Here is a 25,222-nt window from a genome sequence, read left to right as displayed (position 1 = left end):
TTTCTTTGCAGAAATGCTTTCTTGTAGGCATTTGCTTGTGTGGGTGTTTTCGGAAAGTTGTTGACAGCAGAAAACAAAGCTTTATGGTTTTGTTTTTCGGGATAATGTGTAATGCATGTGACATTGCAAACAGACAACGATACTAAAAGACCAAAAGAAATACTTGGAAAAAAAAACTCTCTGTTTTTGAGGGGCCTCGAATGGTGATTTCTATGCATTATAAAAGCCACAACACAAAAATTGTCACCTGCGAGGCTTTGTCCACATTATATTATGACATGTCTTGTTGGTTTCTATGAGCTGCATAGGGCAAGAAGCTTCAGTTTCTGAACTTACTGACTTTATTAAGCATAGATTTGTCAAAGTGTTGTGATTATCTGGGCACTGGTCTCCGTTGCCTTGATAGGTGGAAATACCCTTAAAATTGAAAGAGACAAAAATCCAGCACTGCCCCTTACCCTCGGCTGGTACACATTTAGCTTGTTCTGGAGTAATGCCTGTAACATGCTGCCTATCAGTTTAGTGGCTTGTTCTGCACCAAGTTTTCTTGCACTTTAAAGGAAAATTTTTCCTTAGGCTGCAAGTGAATCACGCTAATAAAGCCCAATTAGTGAGCTGCAATATGCCGCATATGACTACGACCATTGACGAAGGATCATTTAACTTGGGAAAGTGACAAGAATATTTGATTAAACTTAAGCCAGCAGGAGGGCAGCCACTGCAGATTTTCTATGTTTTTTTAGGAGGGGTCCTAGAGCGTAAGACAACATGGTTCATGATCCTCTTGGAGATACAGAACCTGGATTTGTTCCCTAGCCTGTGGAAAGACCCCGCACGGTGGGCTAGGTGATTACTGACCACTGGGTCAATCCTTGTTGTTCATTGCTGATTATAAACTGGATCAATAGTTACTCGGAGGAAAGAGCTCAAACGTTAACCTACTTGATTATGTAAAGAAACTTGTCCAGCATAACGGAGAATTCATATCAACTTAGAAATTAATGATTGATGTATGGAAATTGGGAAGTGGAAAACTTGCAAAGGCCTTATTTACTTTTCATGTCTAGGATCTGTTTTACGTATCCACTTGGATACGTGACAGAAAGAATCTGTTAATTTCAATATATGCTTTCAACAATCGACAAGGCTATATTAGACGCTTTGGAGTGTTGTAAGCACTGGTGGAAGCATCGTGACAGGCAAAAAGGACAACTAGACATAAGTGGCTTTAATGCCAGCAATAATTTGGTGAGCTATTGCTCTTTAAAGTTTGTTTCTGAGTACAAAAAACTTCCCGTTGTAACTCAGCTTGCTTATATTCCTTGCAACATAATAAGTAATACTTTTCAGGTGCTTCTTTTCATTGATTCATTTGGCTTCTGAGTGAAAAAAACTATTAACTTAGGCCCAAAAATTTTAATAATGAAAGCAGAGTAGCTTTTCTTGTATAATACTTTTGATACAACTTGCACTATTTGCTAGTGAATTCTTTAATCTACAGGCTATATTGTTTCAACTCGTTCGCCACATTGCACATAAACCCTAATAGTTCAGTGATCAAATTCATTTCCTTGCATTGAATTTTATTCTTCAGGAGTTCCATGATCATTTCTTACAGAAAATGAGCACTTTAGAAAAATGGCAAGAAAGCTTTTGTGTTTGAGCAGTGTACATACACAGAAATTCATCAAAGTGGATTAGGCCAGAAATCAGCTTAGTCTTCAGTCTTGACAACCTGCAATGAATTGTAAACTATTAATTGAGAAAACCTGTTAAGTTAATAAGTGAGGCAAAAAATAGATTGCTTGTAATGGAGGGGAAATGCATAGATTTATTCAGATGAAAACTGAATTGTCAGAACTAAGACATCAATACAAATTACGTACAAGTGGACATCTAGCCCTCATATCATCAGGAGCAACAGAAGAATCTTCTTCCACTTTCTTGCGGTCTGCTATGCAGTTTCATTCCCGTTGGCCGAGAAGGAGCAGCTTTTGCCACTCTCTTTGCTGCAAGAGAGTGCATGAGCACAAGAAAGAAGTTCAGATGGTGTTTGAAAATTGACATCAACAAAGGGGTACAAACAAGCAAATGTAAATTGCATAAAAATAGATTGCTCAAACTTAAGCTAATTTCATGTTCCAAAAGATTTGCTCAAGCTCTTGGTCAGCTGATTCATTTTTTTATTTGGTACATGTTGTGCAGCTGTTTCTTGTGTCAGGGATAACAACATGTATCATCAATTTAAATGATAGATAACTAGTAACATCTGTGACTAAGCAAATTAATTAGAAAAAATTATGATCTACTATATAATTGTGTGAGCCATATTCAGTGTAGCTACATTATGCTCCAGTTGGAGTCAAAAAACAAATGAGCATAAAGATTTGCCCAAGCTTAACTTATAATGTGTAGAATATGAGAGCAAGCTTTTGGGTGGGTCAATCAGCCATGTGGTTGATGATACTAGTGAAGCTATTGAACAGTATCCAAAGATCATTTCCTTTCTGTCTTTAGTACTAATAGATTATGCTATATATGCATTGAGGCAAGTTAGCTATAGCCTACTTCCATAGACCAAACAAAATAAAAAGTGAGACAGGATAAGTTTCTGGCTGAATCATATAGGAAGAAAATGGCTTATAATTTGCATATTTTTAATGGGAATATGAACACCCTAAAGAAATAAAACAGAGTATTAGTATTACCTATTTCATAAAAGAGTTCATTGACATTCTGGGCAGTCTTTGCTGATGTTTCAAAGAAAGTCAAGCCATTTTCTTTGGCATATTGCTCACCTTCCTGCATAAAACAGTAGGACTGACGTCAACATATATAGGTGTTATTCTGTATTTTCAATTTGATTTTTTCCCTTATCCCTGTTCTAGGTGATGGTAACATGGCCTTCATATTATGTAGCATGAATTTTCTCTGAAAGACATTAACAAGAATAAAAACACAGTATAGTACAGTCTTTTTCTCAGATTCATTTAAGATGTGATCAACGACTGCTTCACCCATGTTGAGGTCTAGCCTGCTGAATAAAGTGCATCCTATGACTAAGCCTAAGACTAACTGAGGCAATAACCCAAAGTAACCTGAATGCTGATCGGAGCCTTCTTTGAAGTGTCCTGATAACATCTTTGACAATAGTATGCAATTATCAACAACGTAAAGCAAAATTTTAAGATGTCCTAGCGTAGCAGTAGTCAACCTAAAGCTCCTGGAGGTGGGGCCTTAATTTCAAATCTTTCAAGTAGAAAAAGAAAAAAAAAAACAGATAATTGAAGCAAATAGTGGATTGCAGATACCTCACTTCCCACTTTTCTCTTTTCTTCCAAGTCTACCTTGTTTGCTACCAAGAACATTATCAAATTTGGATTTCCTGAACCAGTGTAATATGAATCAAACAATATGTTAAGAAATAAGAAACATGCTAGAATTATTAGTTCTATTGTCAGGATACTTAAGTCAGTAATTCAAACCGATCTATAGATTTAAACATCAACACACATATGTTATTCTTCTGGTCAAATGTTTAAATTTTTAGAATAAACCAAGCTAGAACTCATTCTTCAAAATTTAAAGGGACAGGTACTTTAAAATCAGTAATAGAGTAAACATCTTAAAGACAGCAACCTCATCTGCAAAGGGAAGAGGGGAGCGTGCAATAAGGATCTATCAGAAAAGAAATGGTGAAGGGCACAAAGATCTCCACTGAACTTCACTCTGAAGAATAAATCATTTAAAACATTTAAATTTATCAGTTACCTTGTCTTTGTAGTTCCTGGACCCATTTTTTGGCACGCACGAATGAATCCTGAAAGACCAACCATCATCTCATCAGATGGACATCCAATGTCAACAAAAGCATGAATGCATGATGGCAGTAGCATTAAAGAAAGAAAATTTGTATTTCAGAAAAAAAATGAAAGAAGGAAACTTTGATTCAACTATATTCTTATGACCTACATAAATCCAAGTCCTTGTCAGTTGTTATCGACTACTGCACAAATAATTTTAAAACCTGCACCTTTGATAAATGGTATGTCTTTCAAAAATGCAAAAAAGCAGAAAGGAAATAGCTGATTCATGGACATTTTGTTTAAAATTAAGGGAGAACACAATGAGGGGGGATGCCACAATCCATAAGTACTAATTAGGCAAGTTTTTTATAGCTAGATTTGCAGATAGAGTATCTAGGTCAGACATGCAAACTCTTCCTATATTTGCTATTTCATCATGACAGCTTGTATCGATGTATCTTTTGGGTTTGATTGATCCCCATTGGTGAAGTTCAAACTCATAAGGACATCATGTAACTCAGAGATGTTTAATTAAAACAGAGTAAACATTTTGAAGAATACAAAACATCCAAAGCTTGACAGAAAGTTACCGAGCTTGTGATATCATATACCACAACAGCAGCAGCTGCACCACGATAATACATGGGAGCCAAGCTATGGTATCTCTCCTGTCCTGCTGTGTCCCATATATCAAACTTTATGGTGGCTTCATTCAGCGACAGAACCTGAGTGAAGAAGGCTGCTCCAATTGTTGATTCCTGCATTAATTATACAATTATATTAGATGACATATACCTCGATGATATCACAAAGGCAGAAAATAGATTGTGCAATGAAAATAAACCTGGAAATCGAAAAATTGCCCTTTGACAAATCTCAATACCAAGCTTGTTTTCCCAGTTCCCATGTCCCCAAGAAGTACCTGAGAAGAAAATCATGTCAGTTTTACCTCTTCTTTTGGCCATTCATGACTATTCATTAGTAAATAACAAATTATAACTGTCTCAATAAACTTAGTTCTTTAGAAAGTATCAACAGAGACAAATCATATCTTGAACATTCGGGTTCATATAATATATTGAAAGACAAGGAAGAACTCTATTCTACATTATATAGAAACAAGAAAATAGGAAACCAATCAACAAAAAGAAGCACTTTCTCCATTGATCTCCTGCAACAAATCAGTTCAAGCTCATGAATGTAAGTACTGTTTTCAGGATTTAAATCAAAAGAACAGGTAAACAAAAGGGTAGAAAATATTACAACCAAGAACTTCCAAAAGGGGCATTTTGTGTTTGCAAGAATATGCTTCTTCAAAGCATTTTCATGATCGTAAAGGCATCAAGATCATGTTTACAGTGGAAAAAGAAAAACAGTTGTTCTGAATCAAAGATCAGAATATTTCCTTGTTTAAACCAAACAACCAATCATTAAATCAAAACCGAAAACAAGAAAAAAGGGAAAGACATACCCACCAGCTTGGCTTGTATGTTCTTGTTGCTTGTCCTCGCCATTGACCCTTTGATCAGAATTCAAAGAAAGAAAGAGAAAAACAGAGAGATGCAGCGATAGATAGAGAACTCCAAAAGAGAAACGGTGAATTGAAGAATAATCAGTTGAAAGCGAAAAGGAAGCAAAATAGAGATTGACAAAAGCTTACCACTAGAAGATAACGAGAAGGAAAATGGCTAGCGCCAGGAACTTTATTATTGTTTCCAAGAAGTGTCAAAGAAAGATTTTAGCCAGAAGTAACTGTGTCGAAAGTAGGAAGATGTCAAAACGGGAGTGACAATAGTAATTGCTGTCCCTAAGTGAGACCGGTAGTTTTGTCAGTTGACTGGTAAGTTGGTTTTTGCTTTCAGCTCTCCATTTCTATTTTTTTTTTGTCTTTTCTAAGAAGGACATCCACGTCAGCTTTGAATACGAATATATATTTTTTTATTGGAGTTGTCGATCACCATGTCTGAGCAGCATTAAGCAAAGCTGTTGGCTTAGCTCTCTGATTTGCAAGCTAGCGGTGATGGGTTTTTTTCCCGTTATTTTTTTTTTCTGGGAAAATGCTAGGCTTGTGGGATTCTATTGAAAAATGTTACACTGTTTGACAGTTTGATAATCTAAATACTTATAAAAATAAATACTCATTAAAATTGTTATCTATTACTATGTCATACTATTTGTGAATAATCAAATCAAACAAATAACATTACTCTTGTTAATTATCCCTAATTGGTTTGGTTAGTCTAAACTCTCAAGCAATTCCAAAATACGAAATTGCATTTATTGACTAGGTAAAAGATAATTAGGCAAATTACTGGAAAATGTAATTCAGTTCCATTTCAAGTTTATTTCACTAGGCAAACCAACATTATGGACCTTATTTTTTTTCTATGTCCCCAAGCATGGCGATGCTTATCATTTTCCTGAACATTGAACCATACTCAATACAAGTACAACTAACATAAGAATTAGAAGAAATTGTGAGGAATAACTTTTATTGATGAGAGCATTTCAAAAATAACATCAAAATAAATTTAATTATTTTTAATCATATTTAGTCATGACTCGATGAAAATATTTTTGAAACTATTTCAAATAAATTAAACCATTCATTACAGTTTTTTCTTCATTTGTGTTTTCGAATTTTCTCTCTCTCAACATCTCACTCTCTCTAATTTTATCGATTTTCTCTTCGACATTCGTCTTCTATGCTTCAAATTTCCTTTTCATTTTCAGATTTTTCTTTCCAGCACTTTGAAGTATGGTTTTAATGTGCTTGAGTAGATGACTTTTTGAAGAATTTGATTTTTAGATATTTTGGATAAAACTAAACACTAGAAATGATCACAGATATTTGAAATAACTTTTAATCGGATCAATTCAAGATCTAGACACCAATAAACTCAAAAATTTTAAATTTATAAACTTAGATTTTCAATGAAAAGTTTTTTCGATTTTTACTCAAATAGGTGTTTTAGATAAGAAAATTTGTGTTTTGATTTATAAAAACATGTTAGAAACACTTTAATCGGTGTCAAATTATCAAAAAATATAAAAACAAAAAAAAAATTGAGAAGATTTGAAATTTTGGTTTGTAAGTAACAACAACAGTTTAGTCATTAAAGTGTAACAAAATGTTTTGAATATGACGTGTAACAATAATATTTTTCAACATGGTATGTAATAACAGTATTTGTTTTTCAACATGGCGTGTAATAACTTTTTTTTTAACTATGACGTGTAACAAATTTTTGTACATGACGTGTAACAACAGTATTTTTTTTAATATGGCATGTAACAACCTAACCATGGCGTGTAACATGTTTATACATGGCATGTAACAACTTAACTATGACATGCACACGTTTTTGTACATAGCGTGTAATAACTTAATCAGGGTGTACTATGTTTTTTTAATGGCGTGTCACACGTTTTTGTACATGACGTGTAACATGTTTCTGTACACAGTGTGTAACATCTTGACTTATAATTTATTAAAGATAATTTTTTAATTAATTAAAAATATTAAAATTATAAAAAATATTTTTAAAAATATTATTTTTAGAGATTATTTTTTAAAATGCCTTTAAGAATTAGGTATCCTATAAATGGGTTTAGAATTGATGTTGTCTCGTTCAAAAAATATGTTTTGGGATTGAATATAATCATGGGTTGAATCGAAACCCAAAGCCGATAGCTAACCTGGGTTCGGGCGTCCACTTGACCTTCACAGGCCACAGCCTTTACCCAAAAGCAGGTCCCAACTCCTAAGCCAGCTGGCCACAAAAACTTTTATACCTGAAAATAATTTTTTTCCCTCCTCCTAAGCAAAGAAACGAAAATCACTTTCTTGTCAATCAGCGTTAATTTATTAGTGGAAGAAGTCATGTTCTGTCATCTTGTAATTTAGTTTTAGTTTAGCCAAGGAAAAAATTAATTAAACCTCGAAGAATAGAGGCTGTTAAGTATTACTTTCCAAGGCACTGTCACATGCCCACTGTCTTGCCACTGATTTGCATATCATCAGAAAGCAAAGGAAGATTCGCTGAACAACAAGTGAAACAAGGGGAAACAGCGGATTCTTCGCTGAACAACAAGTGAAACAAGGGGAAACAGCAGATTCTATCAGCGTTCAGCTGACATATACTCGTACCAGGTCCAATTATAGTTTTTTGGCCAATTCCCAGGCATCATCAATTTCTCCTGTCCAACAGCGCTCTCTACTTTCTATGCCTGTTAGAAAGAAAATCATTATTCTTTTGTCTGTTTCTCCTTGTTGGCTTGGTATCTGATCGACCTTTCCCGACCGTCTCGCTTTTAAGTTGCATTTTCCATCTCCATACTGTTTGAAGAGTTTCAAGAGTACCAGGTTAAGAAAAAAATGCTGGGACTGGAAAACGCCCAAACTTGGATGGTTACGCTCTCCAAGATTTAAATGGATGAGGTTGGGATTTCAGAGATGGAATCACATGATGACAGTTGAAACCCCCATGCCCTGCGCTGGATGGATATTGCTAATGTCATCTCCAACCCCCTTTGTTATCTGCCAAAATCATATCCAATCCTCTACTCTGCCTCCTTTTCCTCGTCTTTCTTTAACTTTACCCTTGACTGTAACTGCATTCTTCACCTCTACTCTACATTCAAGCTTGGCTTGACAAAATCCCAATTCCCAATTTAGTGCTTGAATTGCCTTTCGTTCATGTCCAAAATCAAGCTCAAAACCTGTCAAGTACAAATAGTTTCATATACAATTGAATTGGTCTCTCCAATTACGATGGAGACTATCGAACTATTACTACCTTAACATAGTACACCTGAATATAAAAATACTCGAATTAATAAAGTGCTTAGCAGAGAGACATTGCTGGGCAGTAACCTGACAATGAATAAATAGCCATCACATAATGCCGCTTGATTAAAGAAAGATGGCGGAAGAGGTCTCATCTCATCCACATGGAAGAATGTTAGTGGAAACCTGGAATCCTTTTCACTAAACTATGAAATAAGGCTCCACATTTTCCTAGTTATTAGTTATCTGAGTAATTGGAGAATCTGTCTACGTGTACAATCAGCCATATAAACCCCACATGAAAACCTCATCTCTTCATTCACCCACTTATCTCACCATGTGCCTCTCTTTCTTTTACAAAAGAGTAAGCAGAACTTCTTTGAACTGTTGCTAGTAAATTTATCTAGAATAATATGGAGTGACTGAAAATGCCACCTGTATTTCAATTACAATAAATAAGGGAAAATGAATCAATAAAAGAATGCACTAGTTTTTGTGATACTCAATCGGTTTAGCAAATGAGATGTCCCTTTCGTTTTTGGTTGCGAACATGAAAATCTGATCTTAGGGAAACTAACCCCATATCTCTTTCTGCGCCTCTCACCATGGAATTTGGGGAGGCTTTTGTATTTGATTGGTTAAGATGAGGACAAACAAGGTGAAATCACTAAAGGGGAACCACTTGATCGGTTGGTTGCTTATTTCAACCTTACACACTATACAAAGAGTGAGAAACATTGAGTCCTTCCCCATCTTGTCCCATATAGCCAAGGCCTAATAGCTTCTTTAAGTTTGCCACCTTGAACTACTTTCATTCAATCTCTTTCTTTTGCCCAAAAAAAATATGGCCTCCCATGGAAACATTACTGTAAGCACCTCCCCAAAAGGCAGCAACTCGGAAGCAGCTGTGCCAACCAATTCACCCAAAGGCGGCCAATGTTTGTGCTCACCAACGACTCACCAGGGCTCGTTTCGATGCAGGTTTCATCGGTCAAGCTCATCAGCCTGGATGAAGCGATCAAAGTCCATGCCTGCCAATGGTTCCGTGGGTTCTCTTTCTCCCAAGTCTGTGGAATCTACATAAATTATAAAGAGTAAAACTCCGTGCCTATAAGCATATGTTCCTCCATGTTCTCATGAAAATCTCCCTTTGTCCCCTTACTATGTGAAAAAGAGAATATATAGGTATGCTGGATTTTCTGTATTTGCTTGGGATATGTGATTATAAATATCTGCGACTGTTTAAATTCAAAGAGCTAATCAAGAGCTTAGCTTCTATTAATTGTTGTTTGGTAAAGCTCTCTCTCTCTCTTTTCCAAGTTAACTGCAAAAATTGCTCTTAATTCAACACTTCTCAATTCTCATGCATGGATATGCAATCGATCTACAAGCAAAATCCTGACTGGTTTCATCTTTCATCTTAATTTTGTCTTTGCACTAACCTTAACTGCCATAGCTTGTTTCTAGTTTCCCTTTACCCCTTTGTCCCATGGCTGAGTTGATCATTAAGAAACCCGACCCTCTGATTTCATAAAGGCGAATTTTGATTCTAAATTCTCATCATACTTAATTGCCCAAGGATTCTTTTATCTAGCAACTGACCACATGTTCAAAGGTGATATAGCTTTTGGAAATATCTCGACTTTAAATGTTACCAACCTTTCATGGTTTCCAGCTATAAAACTAATTATATGTTCCTTTCAACTACAGCATAAAGAACATTCTAAAGAAATTAAAGTTATCTTTCTAATATCTGTCCATCCTTGATAATCAGATGCCTATGCCATTTGAGTCCCAGTGTTGATTTTTTTTGCTTAAAAGATAAGAGATCTTTATCCACATAAAACTGTGATTATTGCCTTGCCTCCCAATTTTTTCTGGACTCAAATGGAATGGTTTGAGATGAGCTTTGAATGGTCTGCAATGGTTTTTGTCAAATTATGTTTGAAATTGTATTTGCATGATTCAAAAATCAAGAAAAGAATAATCTTTTCCATTTTTTTCCCCAATAATTAGTTAGCAGCATAAAAGGCAATGGGCCTTTTGATAATGACAGTGGAAGAGTCTGCAACACTTTGATTGATAGTTACGTGCCTTGTGTATTACTCTTCTCTTAAAAAGATGTCACTTTTTCCATGGTTTGTTTACATATCTTTTTAATTTAAATGAAGGTATTGAGATGTACAATGAATGAAATTTAAAGACAATGATAATGCACGCACATGGATTCAAAGTCATAATAAGATTAATTAATGAGATTGCCTTATCCAATGTTTTTTTGTTTAGTCTTTCTTTTTTCTTCTAAATAAAAATGATGGAATCCCCACCACCAACTAACTTTTTTGAATAATTCTATTAACAATGTCATGGCTTGTCTCTTATTGAATGTTTTCAAAACCAAAACATAAAGCTGGGTTACATTTAATACTCTTGCTAAGGTGAGACATGTTCTAATGGGTATGATTTTTGCTAATATTTAAAAATTATTATGAATAATTGTATGACACAAAGAAACATTAATTTGATTAATAACAATTGAATTCAAACTAAACTTATATAAATGAATTAGATAAAACTTATACTGTAACATTTTAGTGCTTCATATGCTTATTCTTTAGAAAAAAAAAATGACATCATTTTACTTGTTAAACCCCCAAAATGAAATCAATGTGTCTTTTTAGGCCAAAAAATATATACTCCAAATGCTTTTACATCCCATCCCTTGATTTGGCATCAAGGTTTTATAATTGAAATTTGAGGTTGAATATTTTTTTATTTAAAAATTAGAATAAAAACTTATTATATGTTAATTTCAATTTCATCGAATTGATGCCACTTTTTTTGTCAATAATTTTTTAACGAAATAAAATTCAAATGATATTCCATCGTAACGTTTGTAACCGAATAAATCCATCTAAAAAGGGAAATTTTTTGTAGTGCTGCTCTTCAAATAAAAAAGATATATGACATGATATAATATTTAAACGAAAGATGTAATTATTCCAAAAAAAAAACATGATATTGGGAATTGATTTTTCCTTTTACACTCAAAAGTTTATTCCAATTTTATATTCAACTCTAAAATTTTATAAACTCTTTCCATAATAAATATTTATTAAAAATGTACATATTCTACCCAATGATCATGCTTTTTATTTTAAGTTTTGCTACTAAAAATCCACAATTTTCCTGTTTATTTTCTTCCAATAAAAAGTTAAAAAAAAAAGGACTTTGTCAATAGAAAAACTAGTGAGAGCATAATTGTACTTTCAGCCCATCACCCTGTAGCCTACTTTTGCAATTGCAAATTTTCAAAGCTTCTTATCTTCAAAACAGAAATGCCCAATCTTTTGGCAATCCCCGCCTTATTATTTGACATCACTTCAATAATATCGTAAAGCACCAACTAAGACTTAGTGTATACTCTTTAAATTTAAAATAATGATGACAACTAGTGTGTTTAGTAAAGGAATGAATTATTTATACCTTAAAATTTTGGGGTAAAATATTTAAAGTTGGTTCTTGTTAAATTATTGCAAAAGAAACCAAAACAAAAAAAATTCCTACAAATTTTCCAATGCCAAATCAATTGACCTAACAAAATTAATAAATATCTTGGGCCCATCTGACGTGTAACTCTAACAAATATAAAACGACAACCTGGTACACTAAAGAAGCGTCCACTCCTTACTTTTGGCCCATCCACTCTAAAATCTCCGCCAGAAACACGACCGAAACGCCAACGATAATAACAAAAATGTCGAAACGGGATTTACGAGACTCGTCCGTACCGTACACCGCTCTCCCATCAAACCCTAACCTGCAAAACGTCATCGTTTTACCCGTTTATTACCGCCTCCCGAACCAAAACCGCCGTTGTCTCCGCTGTTGCCTCGTTTTCACCGGCATCGTCGTCCTCCTCTCCGCCGCCGTATTCTTCCTGTACCCTTCCGATCCAACTCTCCAACTCGCCCGACTCCAACTCAACCACGTCCGAGTCAACTCGTCGCCCGCACTTACCCTCGACCTCTCTTTTTCTTTGACCATCAGGGTCCGTAACAGGGACTTCTTTTCTTTGGACTATGACAAGCTTGTCGTTTCGGTTGGGTATAGAGGGAGGGAGCTTGGGGTGGTGAGTTCGGAAGGTGGGCGTGTGAGAGCTAGAGGAAGCTCCTACGTGAACGCCACGCTTGATTTGAATGGGCTTGAGGTGGTTCACGATGTGATTTATTTGATTGCGGATTGGGCTAAAGGGGTTATTCCCTTTGATACTAATACTAAGGTTGATGGAGATCTTGGTCTTTTCCTCTTTAAAGTTCCCCTCAAGGTTAGCCGTTAAAAGAAAATCCTTTTTTACTGGTTTTCTTGAATTTGGTTCTGCATTCAGTTTGATAGTTTAATTGGCTTGAAGAGTATTATTTTGTGATGAAAAAACGTTTTCATTTTTTTAGCATTTGGGTTTTATTCTGCTCTGGCAAGTGAGTTTTAGTTAATGAGTTTATTGGTGATGATGCACATTGCTGTTTGGTCGATTGGCGATGTTAAACTTAGCTTTGATGATAGGTGCTTCTTCCAACTTGGTTAAGAAACTTTTTGAAAGGAACCTAGCTATATATAGCCTAGCTTATTGGATTTTAGTTTTAAGTGCTGACCAGGGAAGATGAATCAACCCAAAAAAGGGACTAATGTCTTATGGGTGGTTGAGTAGAAACATGATCTACTTTTAATGACCTTACTTGTAGCCACACCAAACGCATGGGTCAGGTTTTCCTTTAGTTGCAGTTATGTTCTCAATTCAATCACATCTTACCAATGCATATTTGGAGAATTCTTGCTAGTGCAGTACACTGTGAATGCGGGCCAAAATGTCAACTTTGTTTAATTTATAGTGATTTGGTTGTTTGATGTAGTTTCTTTGATTCGAGGGGATCAATGCTGTTTTGGACTCAAATAAAGTTGTCTTAAAATAAAATCATATCTCTAGCATTAATTAGTTGGTAAAAAAAGCCGAAGCAGGGCTAAATCCTTGAATTTTAGTTGACTCATAGATGGTTAGTTAAAATAAGTAGGTACATGACACCATCAAGAGAGAATTTTTCATTCGCAGTGGATTTAATAAGTCGGTTAAAAGTGTTGTATGACTGCACTAGTGGACCATTGGAGCTTTGTGACTAAACACACTGCATGATTATGGAGTGATTAAAACTAGTTCAACATGAGTTGATGCTTGTTTGTGTCAAAACGTGACAAAGAGACCTTTGAAAATCTTGGTACTTAATTACTTGGGTTTGAGTATAAATGTATTAAGGCTCATAATTTATGCTGAATGAGCAGAAATTTGGTAAAGTAAAAACCTTTTCTTTCCTTTTCTGGGAAAGGGACAGGTTTTGTTTATTGGCCATTGAGATGGCTAATTGAAAACAGCTAAGCTAAGCAGATCTGTGAAGGTGTTGAAACAGATTGAGATGGAGAACTATTGTCCTAAAACGACAAAGCAAGCCTATGATTGGGCCCAAATTGCTCGTATATGGCACACAAGTTTGTTGATTAATTGATCAGAAGCAACGAAAGGATTAGTGTTTCCATGCTTCAAAGTTCTTTTTTGTTATTGATGCCTACTCTATGATTCATTAGCGTCATTCTATACAAATTGTATTTATAATAGCACAGTCCTTACCAACTGAACTGTAGCTTATGCTTGTTGGAAATTGTTTCATATGCGTAATACATATGAAAACCTTTATATGTCTTGAGCATTTAGTTGAAAATGCAAAGTTCGTAGTTAGCAGCCAGCATTCATCAATGTCTATGAACATGTGGAAAAGACCCCTTCATCCCACCCAACCCCTCTCCCTGCTTTTCTTTTTCTTTTCTGAGGATTGTTGTTTGGTACAAGAAAGTTAAAATCTGCTTATTTTCCGGAATTCTTCACTCTGTTCCTTTTTAATAGTTGTTTTAAATAATTCTGCATGCTGAATGAGAATGCTTTATGCTTGAACTACGTTTGATTTATGTTTCTAAATTTCTATAATGTTTCAGGCAAAAGTATCATGTGAGGTATATGTAAATACAAATAACCAGACAATTGTTCGTCAGGATTGCTATGCTGAGGTGAGGATCCCTTTTTTGTTATCCCTCTGTCATTACAGTTAAGCTCTAGGTCTGTAAACCACATTACAAGGATGATACGAACTTGAAGTATATATGGAATTGCTTGATAAAGCGTGTGAATTAGACTTGTGCTAATGTTCTGTCCAGACAAAATGATCAACTATTCTGATTTGGACATTGCCAGATGCCCATGTAAATTATAATTTGGGGGTTATAATCAATTTGAGATCACTGGGGACTTGATAAGCTGGATTAAAATTGGCTTTATCATTGGCACACCCATTATTGTGGTGCAGGAAAAGTTTCAAAACATTTTTTTTCTGTTTTAAAAAGAGGGGAAAAGAAGTTAGAACAGCAGGTTGCTCCTTCTTCTATGTGTTATTCTGTGGTTTCTGATGTTCCATTTGAATTGAAACTAGTATAATTTGGAACATCAAGATCCCTCAACCCATTTTTATCTGAGACTGGTCTGAGATTGCTTCCTGCTATAAAAAAAAAATGGCTTTTTTCAATCCCTGTAGTCACGTTTTTCATAAAATATAGGAGTAGTATATATTTTACATTTTTAATTATAACCCATGAATTGGTTTTGTGTTTTGCAGTAATGTGGCGGACGGTGCTCTGATCTACCTTTTCAGCCCATATATGTACTGGAAGTGGACAGAATTGGACGCTGGGTGATTTTGTCAGCCCTTTGGTTATATTGTACATGTTAATGTAAGTGATCCTAGTTTGGGTAGTTGGTGCATATTAACTAGAATTGGATGAAAACGGTTTATTCAACTAAGAAAGGAAGCCATTATTTTTTTCCCCTCTATCTTACATATATGATTTATTAAGATTTACATGGATGAGGTTGCCTAGATTTGAGTTCTAGTGAAATTTAATTTACATTCCAGGTTCTCTTAACTGCACGGACAGGCCATACTGCTGGTCAGTAGTTATATTTCTTTTAAGCTGAATAAGGAAAAAAGGAAATCCTCTTGCTGCTGCAGTTCATTGTTAATTTATCAATTCTCATCATGAAGAGTTTGGTGGTTGTCGATTGTTTTCGTTTTTATTTTGTATAAGGCCAACAGTGCGGAAGAAGTTCAATCTTTGCACTATAATGTTCACATGGAAGGATAAAATTGTTAAGCCAAGCTAAGGTTATTAAGGGTGGGTGGTCAATCTACGAAGATGGTAAAACTGAAGCTCATTACCTTGATTTCTACATTTTCTTTTATATACTGAATTCCAATATTAAACATCTCCAAAACAGACACCCCCCCCCCCCTCCCCCCCTGTGCTCTCATTGTGGCATGGCATGTTCAGCTTTACCTAAGATAAGAGGGACAGAAAGGACGGAGGAAAGGGGGTTACCGAAGAAAAGGTTAGGGAGGGGCAGATATCGTGGGCAAAAGCTATAATGGGGCAAGAAATTTTGAGAAAAACGATACAGGTTTGCAGAATTGACCAATCAACCTGTATATTTTGTTTGCAAATTCACAAGGAATAAAAACAAATGAAGAATCTAAGAAGACGAGGCCGTCCATATAGTTATAGAAGTGTTCAAATCATTGGTTCCTTTGTACAATGATTTTAGACCTTGAACTAAAACTACTGGTCATTCTTTTGTAACAATTCGACCAACCTAGACGTCCTCCGCGCAGCGGTGCGATCATTACTTTGCTGATAAATCGACCACCCCACACATATTCCGCATGGTGATGCCTACACCTAAACGACCCCGGATGCTTCGTAGGTGAACACAAACACTGCTTCATCGAGGAGGAGCCAGCTCCACCAGTCTCTCTTGCCACCCCAGCTCTTGGTGCATGACGCGCAGCAGCCATCATTGATGCCTGCAAAACGAACCATCTGCGTTGCGCCACCAAGCCCTGTTTACCAACGGAGGGAACGCTTGCATAACACATTTTTCTCTCCTTTCTTCTTTTTTGCCCCTTCGCTCCCTTCTGCCTCTCACTCTGGGTGTTATTATGTTGCTGCTGTGTGAGCAGAGCTTAAAAAGCAAAGAATCTAGGTACCGGTGAGATTATACAATGGAAGGAAAGGAAGGAATAAGGAGAGGTGGGCAAGGAAAGTTTTGGGCATAAAGCGTTTTTAGGTTGATTCCAGAAAGCTTTTTCTTTATCTTCAAAGCTTCGACTAGGCGGTTACTTGGGACCCGTCCAAAAGCAGCAGCTGCTCGTACGCCCACTTGTCCAAAACATTGGCCTAATAAACAGATACTTGCCTTCAATGATTCCAGTTCAAAATCAGGTGCTGCCACGTCCTCTTATGTCAAACGTGGCAGCACCTCAATGGTTCTGTCCTGACAGATTATAAAGTCTTTCCTAATGCCTGCATGACTTAGATTACGAGTCTGATCAACTCACTTTAGTTAGTCACTTTTTGAAACTTCCTTTGTTCGATAAATGGTGATTGCTTAAGTTAAGCTTGCACATGTTTTGCCACCCGGGATAAAGTTTGGTTAGGCGGAAGCTGAAATTAGGCTTGGCTTTTGCAGAGGGCCTCTCGTCTTGTGGAAATTACGAGCAAAAGGAACAATGGTTGAGCTGATGCTGACGCCTTTCCTAGTCCTCTCCTCGTCAAAAGCGCATTTCTTCTTGGATTTTAGCAAACGACAATGCCTTTTTGTCATCATACTACTGGACACAATGCGTGTAATTGCGTAGAAGTAGTAATACAGCAAGGCAGTAGGTTGTTTTTGGCACGTACCAGGGAAAAATAGTAGGCTGTGTTTGGCACTGCCATATCTAACGGACAAGGCAATCACTTGAGAAGAATTTCCAAAGTCCCATCTGCCTCTGTTCGTCCCTGTTTGCTAGAATTGTTGTTATACTACTACTATTACTACTACGAGTAGGTGACAACGGACAGTCTTCCATCCATTAAAGATAATAATTGGAAACGTTATTCTCACATACTGATATACATGATTCCAGTATTTCTTAGTGATTTATTCCACTTATTTAGCTTAATAATGGGTTTATCTTGCAGTTAAAACAACAATTAACCATATCTCTTTTTGAGCTAATAAAAGAGAGAGAATAAATTCTTTTTATTAAAATTTTAAATTGATATTCAACCTTAAACCAATTGATAAATGTAAGAAGAGATTATTGTTATATTTATATGTTCAAGATATTCTTAATTTAGTAGATATGAGATTTTTTTTATCACTATTTTAATATTTCTCTTCACATGTAAGAATAATGAACTTACCACATGATATAAATCACAAATAAATTCAACGAATGGAGTCAAAGCCTGTTTTAATACTAAATTAAAATTTAAAATCAATAAACAATAAATAAAAAATTGTTTTTTTATTTATATAATATAATCAGTATGGTCTACCAATTACAGTCGAAGAAAATTGCCATTAGGCGGCAGAGATCCTCATTCATGTTCGGTCAGCTTGTTTAGTTGCTCTTGACTTTTGGGCATGGGCCCCTTTATCTCATACATAAGAAAAGTTGCTAGAATTTAGCTTTGTCAGGCTTTTCGGCGTAAGAGAACAGAGGCCCATAACCTCGTCTGCATTTTGCAGTCCCAAATTGCAAGTCGTTTTAATTTGACCCGGTTCCTGGTTTCCTCTTTGGTGACTTGGTACAAGCGCTTGGATTTACCTCTGTTGTTAACAAGGCAACGGAAAGCAAAAGCAATGTGGAGGAAAGAAGAGAGATAAGAGAGATTTCTTTCTGGCCCGTTCCTTGTGGCTTCTTTAATTTTATGAAGGAAAAATGTAGAATTATAATCAAAAGCCGCAAAGAAAGAACTAATAAACGAAGAAGAGGAAGACTCAGTTTCTCTTGAACTAGCACAATTCAAGTCTCTGTCCCTAACAATGCCATTGGGAATTGCAATTTCTACAATGACAACAGCCCAAAGGCTCTAATTGTCGAAGGGGTTTTCAATTCAGCTTCTGCAGGGATTTTGATTTACATGGCTGCGGATTTCCGTGAACCCAAGGTTGCAAAGCAATGTTAGGCTTCAACTAGGAGCAGATGTCTCACTTCTTCTAGGGGCCGCTGCCATCTCTGTGTTGGCCAAATGGGCTTCATCAATTGTGGGTGCTATTCCTCTCTTGAGTAATGCATGCCCTCCTTTTGTACCATTCAATTTTAGTACATGCCCAATGATATTTATGTGCTTTTTCTCCATTGGAGCATTGCCTTGGTCTACAGTACACGCTATGGTGGTGGATTCTTAAATTCTGCCTACTTTTTTCAACGTATATTAAAAATCAAGGAATTCATGTCACAAGAATTAATATTTTACCCATCAAAAAGAAAATAATAATATAAATTGATTTCTTGCCTTGCCAATTGAGGCAGCCGTTGCCCGATTATGTGTGCATGTTATTCTTTTGCCTGCTTTGGCTGCGGGTATAAAGTATAAACGAAAACTAGAATCCAGCTAGGCCTGGTGTTAATTCGTTTGCCTGCCTTAGCTACCAGAATAAACTACAACTAGAGTCCACATGGGCCTAGTTGGCCAGTCGTCCAAATTATATCAAATCTTGATGCACAAAAAAAAATCAATAGCAATCAGATTTTATTTTCTCCCTAAAACTAATTTTAAATTTCTAAATTTCCTTTACATTACCTAATTATTCAAAAAAATAAATAAGATAAAATACTTGTACTGTTAAACTTTTAGTTATAATTTCATGCAGATTTATTTTATTAATCAATTGTTAATTTGATAATGTAATAATATTAAAAAAGAAATTTTATTTTTTATTAATTTTAAAAATTATTCATATATAAATTATAATTTTTTATTTTTAAAATTTTTTCTTGTAATTTTTTTTCTCTTGTAAAAAAATAAATCTCTCCTCAAGAGGGGGAGCACTAGAGGGAGGGAGAACCATATCTGTGCTCCCCTTTCTTGGGTGGTTGATTGGCAATGGGGTGGTCGGCTGACTGATAGGAGTCTTGTTCGCCAGTAACATTTTTTGAGAAAAAAAGAAACAAAAGAAAGAAGAAAAAATATTTTAATCATTTCATATTTTTTGTTAACAATGTTTATATTTTTAAATCTCATTATTCATTTTAAAAATTAATAAATTTATATAAAATTATGATTAAAAATTAAAAATATTTTATTTAAATAAATGAATAAAATAAAAAATAACAAGTTACATCAAAATCAATTAACACCTTGCTTTATTTGTTACTAATCATCAAGTGTTCACCCCAAAGAAAAATGTATATTAGCATAATAAGATGAAACTTAGAAGATTATTCAACTGCCAAATCTAGCTGATTAACAGCAAAATCAAGCATCAGCTAGGCAACATCTTATTCGTCCGTACGCAATGAAAGCAAATTGAATTCCTGAACTCTCTATTCTGGTTCTATCAGTCAATTTCCAGAAGCCATATAGGCTACATGGCAAGGCATCCTTGATTGCAACTCAATCTATTAGCTATTCCTGTACTTCTTTTTATTAACAAATACATAAGGTATTTTTCAATTTCTTTTCTTTTCTTTTTTTTTTGCAGCAAATGTTGCAATTGATGATTATTTTGATAAATATAAAAGTCAATTGTCGTTTTCCATCCACGTACAAAACCATTCTAAATCAAAGCAAACAAGTTTGACCTTCTAATTTGAAATGTTCGATGTGCCCAAACAGACAAGGACCGCTGTTATGGTATAGTTGACAGTTGCTCATACTTTTATTATTTATTGTAATAAAAGTAAAACTTTGAATTGTCTATCATGTAATAAGATCATCATTCATTAGATGCATAAATTACCCAAGAAATCCAATTATTATCTAAAATCTGGTAATGATTCCAAGCAGAATATCAGTGGAAATGTTAAGCTGGCATGGTGCCAGCATAAATTCTCCTTTCTAAGCATCATTTCTTTTCTCCATGACCAAACCTTTTTTTTTTTTAACTATTTTGTATTACACCAACGCACACCTAATCAAATGCCAACCTGTAAACATGCCAATCTACTTCCATATTTTCACTTGCAAGGGAAAAATCCCTGATCAAACCCTTGTAGAGTACACTGCTGGCCAAAATGATTATATAAAAATATATATATATATATATATGCATATTTGTGGAGAAAAAGTACTAAACGAAACTTAAAATGGGCACGAGGGGAGTAAAAGAAATGAGGCTAGCCAATGGCACCATGACACTTTACGCACGCTATTCAATGTTAGCGTAGCCGCCAACCGGGTCAAAAATTCTCGTGTCGAAGGACGCGTTCTGGAAAAGGGCAGCATCAGTTACCAAAACATCGCTCTTCCAGGAAATTGCCTATACCGCGGAAAACTCCCACTATATATATCATCAATTCGTCTCCAACTTCTCCTCGTAAGACAACCTTCCTTTCTGCTCTGTTCATTTCGTCGGTCTCTCCCTTCCCCTGTTAAAAAGGAAAAACACCCAGGAACTGTCTTGCTCGTTTTCTTTAGTTAATTTGAGGATGAGTTCGATGAGGTTGCATGTTCTTCCAGTTATTGGTTTCCTGTTCTTCGCTCTTCTGCAACTCAGTTACGGGCAAGGCGTGGGTTCTTCTCCTGCACCTGCTCCTGATTTACCCAACGATGGTACCGCGATTGATCAAGGAATTGCTTACATTCTCCTCCTAGTTGCCCTGGCAATTACCTACCTCATCCATTGATTTTATAGACTTTTATTTAATGTTTATTCATATATTACTCTTTTTTTTTTTTGAATTTTCTCCATGAATTCAGCTACAGAAATTGCAGCGAATTTTATATTTTTTTTCCATCTCTCTATTGTAAATCTCATCCAATAAAGTTTATAGTTGATACTATGTATGGCTACTCAACCAAAAAAAATGATACTTCATACCAAAATTAAAAATTTATTAGTCTTTAAACAAATATTAATTCCTTTGCAGTGAATAAATCTTATGCAAGTATAGTGAATCATACTCTACCACCTCGATAATGACTAAACTAAAAAATTTCAGAAGTCATTCAAAATCAATACTTAACTTAATTTAACTTTTAATGAGATAATACAACTTTTTTTTTTTATAAATATAAAAGATCCATACGAAACATACAAAAAACAACCAAATCAATAAAGGCAAAGGAAACACCAGAGAAACTAAATACACCGATCCCCAAAAATTCCGTTATTTGACGAAAATGAAAACCATTATAGAAATTTTAGGAAAAAAACGCTTAAAGTTCAGTGGGATTAAATTTTTTATTTTAAAAGACTTCTAAAGTCTTAAAATTTTCACTGATGAAGTGACAATATGTGATTTAGTATAAGTTTACTGATAATACATTAAATATAAACTCTTATAATTTTAATTTTTTTATAAATATTCATATTCAAAGTATAATATTTATATACTCACAATGTATAATATATGACATTTGTTTTATGTATTCGCTCCATGGATTCAGTAGGAGATTTTGGTTTGTTTTCATTGGTGTATTGTAAATCTCATCCAATGAATAAATATATAATATAATATATATTTTTTAAAATTATTCAAAACATTTAAATAAAAAAAAATTTATTATGTTCAATTAAACTTTTATATTTTTATTTGATCAAGGTATAGTCTTATATTATGGTGTTTTTGTCAATTTTATCTCTCTATCCCAAAATAGTTAATTTAATCTTTAATTTTGAAATTTGTAAAATTAAATCATTCTTTTAACGCCATCTAATTTTATCGATACTATTGTTGATGTGTCAAAATTTACTAACACGATAATAACATGGTTTAAAATGGTGACATAATAGTGATGATATGATACTGAAATGTTGATGTAACAAATCTAAATAATTTTTTTTAAATGTCATGTCAAATGAATGAAATTAAATAAAATGATAAAGTAGATAGACTAAATTGAACAAAATTCAAGAATGTCTACTAATGTTCAATTTTTATAATAATTGGTCCTAATGTTAATAACTATACAATTTATCTATTTATTTATATGTAAAAAAATAAGCACATTATACTTTGTTCATTTTATTTTAAAATTATCATTTTAAAAAATATTATTGATTATATTTTCAATAACAATTATAAATTCATAGTAATAAAATTTATCTTATACATATATGAGAATTTTAATTCTATTGAACACTCTCATTAGATAGTGATTTACTTGACTCAATATTATTTATTTAATATAGCTCTAAATTATAATCATTTTCAATATTATTATTATAAATAAATAAAAATTTAATACTAATATATATGAAAGTAGTGATGAATCCAGGGTTCTGAATGAGGAATGGTTAAAGGGTAATCCTACAAGTTCATGTATCGGATCAATGATTCAATTCAGAGTAAAAATTAATCATTTTTAAAATAAAATTACATTGTAACATAAAATTTTATTAACAATTTAAATATTAATTTTTAGATTCACCAATACAAATAGATATAAAGTAAAAAGAGATTAACATTAAATTTTCATGTTAAGCATTGTAAACTATTAAACGATGTATTATTTACATAATTATGCAAGTGTTCTAACTTGCATCAATCCAGGAAAATATATGCTAAACTTTGTTTGATTAATTTATTAAAAAAGAAAATAAGAAAAAATATTTTTTTAATTTGATGAATGATAATTGTTTAATTGATTTAAAAAAAAAGAGTTTTTCCAATTTGATGAAGGGTTTTTTAATTTAATTAATGATAATTGTTTAATTGTTTGTTAAAAAAAAATTCCTCCAAAAAAATTTATAAAAGGAAAAAAAAGTCTAGTCAGCAAAAAAGGAAAAACAATAAAAAAGGAAAAAGGAAAAACGAGAAAAAATTTTAGAATTTGACTCAAGAGGAATTGAACCTAAAGCTTACGACTATTTCAAAAGAAATTATTTGATTTAATTAGGGATGACAAAAATATGTCTTAAATTTTATATATATGATAATAAAAAAAATTAAAAACTGAGGTCTCCTTCTGCCATGTATAAAAGTACGAATATCTACAAAAACAAGTTGACAATCAATTAACAGTAATAAGAATTATTTGGTGTATAAATATATAAAAATACTAATGAAATTATAACAATAAATTAATAAAAATTAGAATTTATTTGCCCATTCCTTTGAAATAAAGACCTTGCCACAAATATTAGCAGGAAAAACGACAAATATAAGAACTAAGAATGTATCATGCAAAAATTGTTTTAATTGTCCAAAGGTCTAACATTTTATATACCGTTCTTGAGAAATGTATCAACGTAAGGCATATCACTGTATTTAGGCTTCTTTCCAACAACATGAGTAACGCGTTACAAGTAACCAGTAAATTTATCCAAAATTATTTCAAAAGTTGATTTTTTTTTCTCTTTTCCTAATTCAATAACCATCATCCCCGCTGCTCTTCTCATTCAAAGACCGTATCTCATCGACTTTTAAATTAAATCATATACAATTTTAATTTCCAATAATTTATCTAATATACGCACCTTCTTTTTTTATTAGCAATATATTTACCTCTTTGTAATTGATAATATAGTTTTACTACAAAATGGTTCAAGGTTACCGTTAAACTTTTTCGGGCTTCATACCATTATCAAGCCCATCTGGATATATATACAAAGAGAATTATAATTTTTAGTTTTATTAAATTAAAAGAATGCAACTAAATAAAATTTAATTGCAAAATTCCTCAAAATTTTGTTATAACTATTTTTCATAGTACAATATATTAAAAAAAATGGGGCTGAAAATCCATGTTAGAAAAAATGATCTGAAATAAAAAATTAGCTCAATCCTTGTCCTGATAGGGGAAGATACACTAGTCCACCAACCCATCATAAGTAAGTGCAAGCCAATCAGCTCCTTCCACGTAACTCCATAATGGCATCCTACGTTGTAAGTCGTGGGCACTGCCTCCTCCATGTCCATGCCTTTGCCTTCTTCTTTCGTTCTTTTTCTGGCTTCAAGTCACCCACCGTCATTTCTGTCTTTCCATTTAAAAAAAAAAAAATTTCGATCGCATTAATTTTTCCATTTACTCTTCAAAATTTTTTTTCTTGCCTCAAGCTTTTTAAAGCACGTGATTAGTTAGCGTCATTCTAATTTCATCTTCTTCTAATAAAAAGGTATATATCGTATCGCTCCGTTTTATCTGCTTGTCTTTTGGCTTTGTTGAAACAAAAGCAATAAAAACGATAAAGAAAACTCAGTAAAAGAGGCAAATCGATTTGGGTATGTTGTAATGTTTTTGTTTCTTGGGTGCATTGTTTTATGACAATCGGTTTCTGGGTATTGATTTTTTGTGCTTTTTTAATAGAAAATTTGTGATTTTTTTATTGTTTTAGGGTCAGTTTTTGGATGATCGTCTGCTTTGTGAATATCCAAATCGAGGTTTGTTTGATCAGCTTTTTGTTTGGGGCCGATGCTGAAAGTTGTTGGAGTTTGAAACTAAAATAAAAACGAAAACTGATTTGTAAAGCTTGAAACTATATTTAGGAAAGTGATTGCTGTTTGGATTTTCGATGATATTTTTGTGTTTAGAACTGATT

The 25,222-nt window shown here is 33.9% G+C and overlaps 2 protein-coding genes and 1 pseudogene across 3 annotated transcripts; 2 read left to right on the top strand and 1 right to left on the bottom strand.

The window, feature by feature from the left end:
- Nucleotides 1-1,549: 1,549 nt before the first annotated feature.
- LOC110411211 (ras-related protein RHN1-like) lies at nucleotides 1,550-5,459 on the bottom strand. 2 transcript variants are annotated; one of them, XM_021421262.2, is made up of 8 exons: nucleotides 5,282-5,459; nucleotides 4,651-4,728; nucleotides 4,397-4,564; nucleotides 3,772-3,820; nucleotides 3,312-3,385; nucleotides 2,709-2,802; nucleotides 1,887-2,009; nucleotides 1,550-1,735 (listed from the first exon to the last, which is right to left on the bottom strand). In XM_021421262.2, exons 1-7 carry the CDS (start codon nucleotides 5,318-5,320, stop codon nucleotides 1,912-1,914), a joined length of 600 nt encoding a protein of 199 aa, XP_021276937.1. In that variant the 5' UTR covers nucleotides 5,321-5,459; the 3' UTR covers nucleotides 1,550-1,735; nucleotides 1,887-1,911. The 2 variants fall into 2 exon arrangements, with proteins under 2 accessions (XP_021276937.1, XP_089638705.1); XM_089782579.1 differs by having other exon boundaries at nucleotides 5,278-5,421.
- Nucleotides 5,460-12,258: 6,799 nt separating this feature from the next.
- LOC110411304 (Late embryogenesis abundant (LEA) hydroxyproline-rich glycoprotein family) lies at nucleotides 12,259-15,551 on the top strand. Its single transcript, XM_021421406.2, has 3 exons — nucleotides 12,259-12,922; nucleotides 14,635-14,706; nucleotides 15,309-15,551. Exons 1-3 carry the CDS (start codon nucleotides 12,353-12,355, stop codon nucleotides 15,309-15,311), a joined length of 645 nt encoding a protein of 214 aa, XP_021277081.1. The 5' UTR covers nucleotides 12,259-12,352; the 3' UTR covers nucleotides 15,312-15,551.
- A 5,494-nt stretch (nucleotides 15,552-21,045) lies between these two features.
- LOC149527535 (arabinogalactan protein 22 pseudogene) lies at nucleotides 21,046-21,521 on the top strand (annotated as a pseudogene).
- The last annotated feature ends 3,701 nt before the right edge of the window (nucleotides 21,522-25,222 follow it).

The sequence above is a fragment of the Theobroma umbraticum genome, unplaced genomic scaffold (assembly GCF_002168275.2).
Source record: "Theobroma umbraticum cultivar Fairchild unplaced genomic scaffold, ASM216827v3 scaffold_56.0, whole genome shotgun sequence".
Taxonomy (NCBI): Eukaryota; Viridiplantae; Streptophyta; class Magnoliopsida; order Malvales; family Malvaceae; genus Theobroma; species Theobroma umbraticum.
This window is presented reverse-complemented; position numbering and strand designations above follow the sequence as displayed.